Here is a 9738-nt window from a genome sequence, read left to right as displayed (position 1 = left end):
GTATTAAAGCAACAGCAAAACCTTTGAAGGTGTTAATGACATAGAACAACAACAGTAACAAAGAAAAACACTTTTATTATTAGGAGGCAGTGTATATGTTTACTGTGGGAGGTCTATCATGCTACAAAGACTATGGCTCTGATAGTGAGGATGGACATTATTTTACATTTTTCATGATGACACATCACTTCATTCCAGTTGGGAAACCTCATGGAAATATGCACCCAGCATCTTGATTCCCTGAATATAGTTGGATCTGAAAAACGAAACATGAAAACACTGATGAGCTTGTTTAAATCAGTGGATCATCATCAATATTTCAAGCTGCAATAAAATACTCAAAATTTTAATTCTAACTTTTGGGTGGAAAACAAGAATTTATATTGGTAATTGAACTATCACAAAATTTAACATAAAATAAAATGTGGAGGTTGTTGACAGTAATCAACAGCCTTAAAACAGCCTGAATAGTTTTTTTGTGTCCAACTTTTCAGTCCGTTGGAGATTCAACTGTGGACTGTGACATACCTGTTGAATTTCTCATTCTGGGAGTGAGCTCCATCATCAGAGGATCCAACTGGAAGCAGCATGACGTTACGCCCTGTGGCTTCCTGGAAAGTCAGGGTGACGGGAATGCTTCCACCCTCACGTGTAAGGTCGGGCTCGACACCAAAGACTACAGCACCGCAAGGAGGACGAGACAAAGACACACAAAGACAAAGTCAACAGTCAATATGAGTAAAACGTGTTAAAATGAAAACAACCTGTGGACTGCTATTTTCATACTATCCAATATCTCCCTCTTTAACAATAATCCGTTGTAGAAAAAAAACAATATACAATGTCAATTTTAATATTCAGTGTCAATTTTAAATTAATAATTAGAATGTAATTTCACCAAAATTACAAAGAACATTTACCACTTATCCTGTGCAGCATCTAGTCCTTCAGAGTTTCAGCTTTATTTGCTTTGAGCACTACAAACAAAACTCCTTACTCTCCATTGAGAAACTCTGTAAGTCTATAAAACCAAAACTATCTACGAGGCTAAATAACCGTGGGAGTAAGTAGGAGTATGTTTAGTATTTTGAGTGAATTGATTTTTTTAATCATTTCATCAATTATCTGTCATTCTCCTGTCACTCTGTCTTTGTACCTGTTTTCATGGCCTTCCGACCAGCCATGTAGTGTGGGTGGTTGAAGTCAGAGACCCAGGCCCTGGCTCCGTGGCCCATGTACACTTTCAGTTTGTTGGGGGTTCCCAGCTCAGCAAATTTCTTCTGCAGATGGCCGATAACCTTGAAAATAAAAAATAAAAACATTAGTGAAACCAAAACACCAAGAAGATTGTCATGAACTTTGTTTGTGAGGACAAATGTTGGACATTTTAGCTTAATCTAAGAGGTTATTAAACATAGTCCAGGCTCAAGCTAGAGCTGATTGACACTTCGTCATTCACACCTGTCGTTTTCAGGCTGATTACAATTTATCAACCTATATTACAATTCATTTGTCAACATTTTTTAATTGTATACATTTAATCAAAATCTAAACAACAATTTAGGTTGCTCTGTAAATCTGCTTTACTGGCACAAATGTAGCTGTAGATGCGATATTCTTTCCAAAGCAGCATGACCGAGCGACTCATCTGTGTGACACTCAACCAGGAATGAGGAAGTGGTTTGCAAAGTCTTCAAGCATTAAATTTCACTTGCAGAGACTTTAATATTTTCCACACAATGACCTTTACAGGATTCTAGTCACATGAACATCCCCAGATGATATAATCAGAGTCAGGGTTACCTGCTTCTCCACATCTTTGGGGTCCATGTCAGGGACGAGGCGGATGGAGAACTTGCCGATGACCTTGCGGGGGATAACAGTCTTGGCTCCTGCTTCAGCGAAAGCCCCCTCAATGCCATGAAGAGAAAGAGATGGGTACCTCCAGCGGTGCATTAGGATTTGCTCCTGCACGCCAAAAATGAAGAACAGGACATCTTAAATTAGGATGAACTGCCATTAGGTAACTCAGAGTAGTGCAGCAGTGATGTAAAGAGCGGAAATCAGTTCCTTGCCTTGGTGTCATGCAGCAGATGTTTAACTCCAACATCTTTGCAGTACTCATCCAAGTCAAACTCAATTTTCTCATACAGCTTCTTCTCCTCTTCTGTCAGAGGGGCCACGTCGTCGTACAACCCAGGGACCATAATCTTCCCCTTCCTGTCTACCAGGGAGCCTGTTTGGGAAATGACATACAAGAGATTAAAACTCCTACAGTTCAGAGAAGCACACATTTGTGACCAGAGTTCGCCTCTAAAACTGCACTGAAATGGGTTTTATATTCAATTTATATTCAGTAATCAGCTTCGCTTACCCATAAGTGCAATAAGGTCAGTCATGGCCTCATGAACAGAGCCACCAAACACCCCTGAGTGTAGGTCCTTCTCAGAGCACTCCACCTTTAAAGTTAAGAATAAACCATCATTTTAATGTGCTGCATCAAAACACAATTTCACAAAATGCTGGAGTACACTGGTGTTAATACTGAAACACTGCAATACAGTAGGACTAGGTTCCTTCTGCCAACAGCTTAACTGATTATGCAAAAAATGGAGTCACTACAATCCGACTCCACCTCAATGAAGAAGTAGCAGATTCCTCTCAGCCCGTAGGTGATGCAGGGTTTGGTCTTGCCCAGCCAGTAGTTGTCAGAGATGCAGACATAGTCCACGTCTTTTAAGAAGGTGTCTTTTCGAGAAAACACCAGTTCATCCAGGCCCTCAGATCCAGACTCCTCCATCCCCTCGAAGCAGAACTTGATGTTGATGGGAAGCTCCTGCAACATGAAAAAAAAAAAAGAAGAAAACTCAGTTAAAACATCATCACCAGGCAGCGCAGTGCTCAACAATAAAGATCAGACGGATGAAAGACCAGTTTAATTTGAAACTGACGATCGGTTTGAGGCTGTTCAAACAACATATCCTCTCTTTCTAGAGTTGAGTTTTCATGTGGAAAGTAACCCTTTAATTTCTAATCATAGAATAGATCTTTGACTGGAGCATCTTAATTCATGTACAACATATCCCATATCATTGTGATTTTTTTCCTAAGACAAACTGTTTCACTTGTCAAATACTGTTTCAGGGACAAGTGATTTCCAAAAAACTTGACTTGGTTTAATCATTAAGTGATGGATGGATAAGACACGCAATATTATTAACCATTTCATCCAGAGACCTTTGACTCCTTATCCTGCTGACGGCTCTAAAGTGATCAACAAGTAATTTACAAATCAGTTCTGTACTTTAACACGGAGATAATTCATTTCTCAGAGTGATGCAGAGTCACTTATGAAAAGCGGTCCCTCAGATCCACTGTGCTATATCCAAATATTCCATGTCTATAGTTTTTTCTTTAATATCGGTTCATCTTTTATTGTGTTTTATCAATAAACATTTTGTCCTGGAATCAAAATATTTCCAAAACTTTTAAGGTCGTTTTGACTCAAAAATACAAATACAATGTTTCATATCATCATTTAGAGCCAGTTGGAAGTTAAACAGTAAAACTCCAGCTAAATATTTAGTGGGATCTTATGTGAGAGAACAATAGCAAAATGTGCAGGTGGTTGTTGCCTTTTAAGAGGAGAATAACAACTCTGATGCAAAACACAAGGTCTTATGGGTTGTGGATTATTGAGGCTGCTGTCACTGGAGAATATCACAGGGGAGTTTGATTTTTATATTTTTATTTTTTATTATGCTCTCACCATCCCCAGAGTAAAAAAGCTGTGAAACACTGCCATTATAGTTACTGGCTGGCTGGACATCAAGATGACACACAGTCATGTTTGCAAGCTCTGACTCTCACATCAGTGCATTATTTCTGCTCATTTAAGCCATTTGTCTTGGCATATAGAATAGACAAAGCATGGTTTGTGAGTGTATGGATGGGTAAGCGCAGGCAACTACCCAGACACTGAAAGAGGTGCTGTCGGGCTCAAAGTGAAAGGTCTGATTTACTTGATGCACAGCGTATCACTTAGGAGTCTCTAGTGCAGAGAGTTTTAGATTCTCATTAAAACAGGAGTAAAAGCCAAACTGTGACAGTAACTTCACCTGCTGGATCTTCTGGTAGGCCTCAATGCAGTTAAACCAGGCCAACACTGGACCCTTGTCGTCAGTTGAACCTCTTCCATAGAGCTTACCTGCAAAGAGAGAATTATGTTTTCATTCAAAGCCCACGTGAGAAGAATTTGCTTGTGATCTAAGCGTCTTTCTTTCAGTTAAGTCAAACTGAAAAAAGGTGTGATCACACAGAGCTGAGCCTGACAAGCTCGGTCTGAGATCTGAGAACCACTGTCCAAGAGAAACTTCAGGTAACATGTCTTTTTTTTTCCTCATGTGCCAACCTACTCTTCTTAGACATGACAAAAGTTATCTATCCATCCTTCTTTTTTTTACTCAATCCAACAACTTTGTTCTCTGGTGTGTAATAACAACCTCTTGGGGCCGCTATAGCTACAGACCTTTATTATCAATCAAATAAAACACTCACTTGGGTGATTTAGCTACTGACTAGATAGTGATACATGCAAAGTTAAAGAATGCTCCCACATGATAAAACATGGAAGGCAGATCCATGGTGTCTGTCAGCATCTGAGTCTTTAGCAACTAGACAAATAGATCCCAAGACATGACATAAGCAGGAATAGAGCTGAACAGACAGGAATGAGACAAGAGGAAGTGGATGTGGTGCTTTCTGTCAGCTGACTATCACCAGAAAATACACAAGACCATTTGGGTATTGGTATTAGCAGTGCAAAAAAATCCAACTAACAAAAGAAGGAAGGAGGTAAAACGCTGTCCCAATATCTGTTAGAAATAAACTTCCAATAAAAGCGGATTAATAATGTGACAGTCCTAATCTGTACTGCTTTATCTGTCCAGGAAGAACAATAGTGAAAAAGGAAGCTGAAGGTCAATTTGTGCTAGAGTCAAATCAGTGGGTGTTGCTGAACACGTGATAAACGGCAAGACATTCCATTACAGCATTTGCATTCATGTGTTGAGTCTCACAGTGCACAGGCACCAGTTAAGGCTTGCTGTAATGTCTTAATCATGCAAAAACAAAACAAACGATTTGTTAAGTCACACTCCAGACTGTGTCAAGTGAAGTAGAAGGTGCTTAAACAATAAATATAGAACATAAGTATACACAAAAAGTACCAAATACCAACATCTATCATTGAACAACATACTGTATTTACTATATAAATGTTTCACTTGAGCCCTTCGAAAAGCTGAGCCTATCACTGATTCTTTATAAAAACAACAGCACTGGTTCAATTTGACAAGTGAGGTTTGCAGATAAGGCTTGATTAAGAACACGGCTCTATCGTAACTAGGCTGGACTTTGGAAATGTGTAGCCAGCGGTGATACGCTCACAAGTACAAAGCTGATAAAAGCTCAAAGAACAAAGTTACTTTTAAGTAATTATGATGAAAAGAACTTCTCTGCTCACCAAAGAAGGAATTTGATGATATTATTATGTGATGCTGGGGTGTAAATGACATTACGCAGCTTATGATAAATGGTTCTGATGACAAATTACCTGTTTTACCACATTTTATTAATTCTACTCTCCACTTCACTTATCAAAAGGAAATGTTAGTCATGAATTTCAGTTTTGATGCCATAAGATTGCAAAGCCAAAAACGAAAGTGGTGTAATCATTACATAGCAGACTGGGAACAGAGACTATGATCATGTCTCAAGTTGCATTCAAGTGCCCTCCAATAATTTCCATTTAAGTGGTTTCACTTTGCAAACTTTACAGACACTACCAAAACAGCTTAATGGTAATTTTATACCGAATGTTGCTGCATATGTTCTGCTCTTACCATCTTTCTCCACCAGAGTGAAAGGCTCTGTATCCCAGCCGTCATCAATATTGGCTGGCTGGACATCAAGGTGGCCGTAGATGCACACAGTCTTTTTACCCGGATCTGACCCCAGACGCCCCAGGACGATAGGAGGCAGGGGGATCTCCTCTCCGGAGGGAAGCTGCATGAACAAAATGTTCAGTATAATGACTATAAAATGCAATAGCTGTAGAGAAATGGTGTAGATCTAAGGAAAGGTCCAGGTTTCTAAAAAAAATGACTTATTCAAAAGCAGAATGATCCCCTAAACACAGATTATATGATAAAATCAACATAAAAGTTATCCATTACTCACTTTGACATACAAGCTAACTGGCACAGCAAGTAACAAATTACTGAAACTAGCAGCTCAACAGCACTCCCTCACGCAGTCTTACCGTCTGGTTGCCAATGTCCACCATCTCTACTGTGCCCCCCAGCTTCTCAATGTCCTTGGCTGCCATCTCCATCATCTTCTTGATCTCCCCACGCTTCTCTGGCCAAGCAGAAACGCTCTGGACTCCCACCCATTCAGCGAGACGCTAAGAAACAAGAAAAATTTTCATTCATTTTTAATATTGTCTAGGTTTCATTCAAACCAGTAAAATGGAGCCAGAGTGAGTGTTTCTTAGCACAGTTGGGTTTCCATTACGTTAAACTATAGCTACAGTTAACATGCCACTGAATCTGCCGTGATTTCATGACGTCCACTGGCTCAGCATTTATGACATTTGGCACACACTCTAACTCACGTGAATGAGTTACAACTTTGAGTTACTCATCAGTATTAAAGACAACAGAACACCATTTGATCAAGTCAAGAGAGGTATTTGGCTGCAGTCTAATCACTGCAATGATTAGCTGATCAAAACAGCAAGAAGTCCTACAGGGAGTAATCCTACATTGAATTATCATGTCAAATCCTCTGAATGATCTTACCTCCACATACAGATCCTGGTGTTCGTCCACATACTTGAAAAGCGCTGTGAGATGAGCCATCTTTGCCAGTGACAGGAGGAGCTGAGGGTTTAACAGGCAGAACGGTGTGAGAGTCTACCTCAAACCCTGTGCTATTTTATGGAAGGACAAAGAGCACACCCTCCTGCTAACTGCTGACTGCTGCTGTATGTACAGCTCTTCTCTCATGCACATGAGCAGTGCGGGTGACAGAAGAGCGAGGTTCAGATCAGGAAGTTGAGCTGATGTAATTTTGCAGCACTATAAACACAGCTGACTGGCCCTAGCTACTTTGTGCATCTTGCAATTTCGATATTGTAGGTTTTTTAAATGAACACCAGAAAGAGTAAATGTCAGGTTCAATAGAATAAGAATAATACTGTATATTTACAATATAAATATAGCCTACAAATTTGTGCACACCTTTGATATTATTCATACTTCTGTTAAGAGACCATTACTCATTTACATATTTAATGTATATCATGCCTTGAGATACTGGAGTTTGCATGACCACACATGGAAGAAACTTGAAAGTCTTTGCACTGGTTAAAGTTGTGAAAACCGAACAGTCTTGCAGCCAGCAAGGCTCTCTGGCAGAAAGTCAAACTTCCCCCGTAATTAATCAATCAGTAAAAAGCACATAAAATCACAGATGTGGACATACAGCTGACGTTTTATCGGGTGTGGAGCTCCTTACTTAATGAGGCAAGCATGGATCACAACTGGGGTCATTTTAAACTTCAATTGAAGTAGTTTCAGGTTAAATTAAATGAAAGTTGCATTTTAACTGTGAGAGCCTTTTGTTTGTAAACCTTCACATTATAACACATAACTAGTTTCTGTTTGCTGGTACATACCGTACTAACACAAAGCTTGAAAAACAGCCCTAGATCAACCAAGCAGAAAGCAGACATGTGATACTAGCTGGCAGGCAACTGTAAAACAGAAGCTGTGTAACTTAAGATTTCATTAAGTGAGAACTGGCCTTTCTGGTTATATTCTGAGACGCATGAACAATCATTGAAACTGCATGTTCAGTTGTCAGGACTCACTTCGTAATTGTCCCCGCACAGCTGACCTCACGTGACTCCACTCACCTGACACACGGCTCCTGTGTTTGTTACCGACGGACAGCGCTGTTTCTTAAACTTTGACACAATCCTTTATTGAAGCCGTTATTGAGCCGACGACTCACCTAGCCAGCGCACACACAGTGGACGCTTAGGCGCAATGAATTGTGGGTCAGCGGTAACTGCCTCGTCACGTTGATCCATATTATGTTGTTCAGAGACGTTTTACGGAGGAGAGCTGTCGTCTCTGGAAAATCACCCTACATTTACCGATGAGGAGGAAGCTGTTCCGTCAGGCAGTAATGAAAAGTAACCAAACACTGTACTGAGTAAAATATTCACATACTTGTAGCCTACTTCGAGTATTTCCATATATTATATTGAGTATTTCCAATTAGTCATTTTTACTCCACTACATTTATTTGACAATTCACACATGAATTTGTATCATTGTAGATGAGGATAAGAAAATGTTTGATTGATCCACAAGGGGAATTCACAAGCAGAATATAAAAATGAACTTTAACATTAAAGCGACGAACACTTTATTGCATCAAAAATTGTAAAACAATAAAATCTACATCTCATATTAATTTGAAATAGACCAATCTGAAAAATTAGTACTTTTACTTTTGGGACTAAGTATATATTGCTGCTAATGATTTCAATGATTCATTCAAGAAGATTTTGAATGCAGAAATTGTAACTATTTTTACACGTAAAATATCTGGTTTTCCCATCACTGATGTCAGGTTTTTTTGAAACTATAATTTTCTGATTATATTGCTTTACTTTGTTGTATCATTTTACTTTTGGCAAGGGACTTTTGGCATTTGACTTTAAGCAATTTATCAAAAAAAAAAAAAAATCAACCACTAATATGCTGCAGGTAAACTTCCAACACTCCATTCAAGACAGTTTTTGCTAACTGAAATATGCATTAAAGCCACTGGACATGCAACATGTATCTGTAGCCTTCTGGTATCCCTACAGAGAAAATGAAGTATGATCACATGCCACATGTATGTGACCCAGAACAGAGTGTCCAGAGAGATTTGGTCTGTCTGCTTTAGTGAAGAGCAAGATATCCATTGCTATCTAGATTACTACCAAATTTGATGTATTAATAATCCCAGTAGGATGAAATGTATTATTTTGTGACCACAACCTTTCCTGTGTTTCCATGCTGTCATGAGTTTTTCCTCCAACACTAACCTTAGGCCAAACTCATCTTGCAATGTGGTGGATGATTGTGTGGATTCATGTTCTCCAAAATTTTAACCCTTTCTATTGACAATTTTTCAGGCCATAATGCCGATTTATGCAACCCAAAATTACAGAAATTTCCTTTGATGCCACATTAAAAATGGGGAACCTTGTACACAATGGCTTACAGTGGGTGTTTAATGACCTCACAAAATGAATATTGATTCTGAGGATTACATGGCATTGTGTTTATTTACCACCTTCATCCTCCCCAGTAAAATAAGAATTTCTGCTTGTATTGCCAGTTTAAAGCTATTTCATTACAGAAGCAACGCCTGAATGAGACAGTTTATGAAGATGAACCCATAGGTTTTGAGAGGTATACAACATACTGATAGACCAATATAAGTCTGTATTTATACAATGTTTTAGTGGGGGTTTGACATTTTATAAACAGGCCACTGTAGAATTTTTCCATGAAACTGATGAGTCTTAGCATTTTGCATATTTTCCCCCTCTCTTCTGCTTTTATAAACACATCCTTTTATTCTGACTCATGTGCACAGTACCAGCACTTT

At 39.0% G+C, this 9738-nt stretch overlaps 1 protein-coding gene across 3 annotated transcripts; it reads right to left on the bottom strand.

Moving 5' to 3' along the window:
* Positions 1-55: 55 nt before the first annotated feature.
* Positions 56-8137, bottom strand: cndp2 (carnosine dipeptidase 2). 3 transcript variants are annotated; one of them, XM_023409860.2, is made up of 12 exons: positions 7982-8137; positions 6864-6944; positions 6323-6466; positions 5904-6066; positions 4119-4207; positions 2636-2836; positions 2375-2459; positions 2076-2236; positions 1804-1968; positions 1157-1298; positions 529-676; positions 56-256 (listed from the first exon to the last, which is right to left on the bottom strand). In XM_023409860.2, the coding sequence occupies exons 2-12, from the start codon at positions 6921-6923 to the stop codon at positions 190-192; spliced, it is 1425 nt and encodes a 474-aa protein (XP_023265628.1). In that variant the 5' UTR covers positions 6924-6944; positions 7982-8137; the 3' UTR covers positions 56-189. The 3 variants fall into 3 exon arrangements, with proteins under 3 accessions (XP_023265628.1, XP_023265630.1, XP_023265627.1); XM_023409862.2 differs by having other exon boundaries at positions 7937-8097; XM_023409859.2 differs by lacking the exon at positions 7982-8137 and adding an exon at positions 7742-7765.
* Positions 8138-9738: the final 1601 nt, after the last annotated feature.

Source organism: Seriola lalandi, unplaced genomic scaffold (genome assembly GCF_002814215.2).
Source record: "Seriola lalandi dorsalis isolate HSWRI2012SDOR001 ecotype SW California unplaced genomic scaffold, Sedor1 jcf7180002054408, whole genome shotgun sequence".
In the NCBI taxonomy this organism is placed as follows: Eukaryota; Metazoa; Chordata; class Actinopteri; order Carangiformes; family Carangidae; genus Seriola; species Seriola lalandi.
The sequence above is the reverse complement of the archived record's forward strand: the minus strand, read 5'-3'. Positions and strand labels throughout refer to the sequence as shown.

What these genes read in the sequence shown, in the direction of transcription:
- cndp2 (XM_023409860.2), bottom strand. Translation starts at nt 6,923, where the DNA reads ATGGCTCATCTCACAGCGCTTTTCAAGTATGTGGACGAACACCAGGAT. An exon ending in CCTACCAGAAGATCCAGCAG is followed by an intron (nt 2,837 to 4,118) that starts GTGAAGTTACTG and finishes TTCATGTTGCAG; the next exon opens with GAGCTTCCCATCAACATCAA. An exon ending in ATCTGCTGCATGACACCAAG is followed by an intron (nt 1,969 to 2,075) that starts GCAAGGAACTGA and finishes TTTGGCGTGCAG; the next exon opens with GAGCAAATCCTAATGCACCG.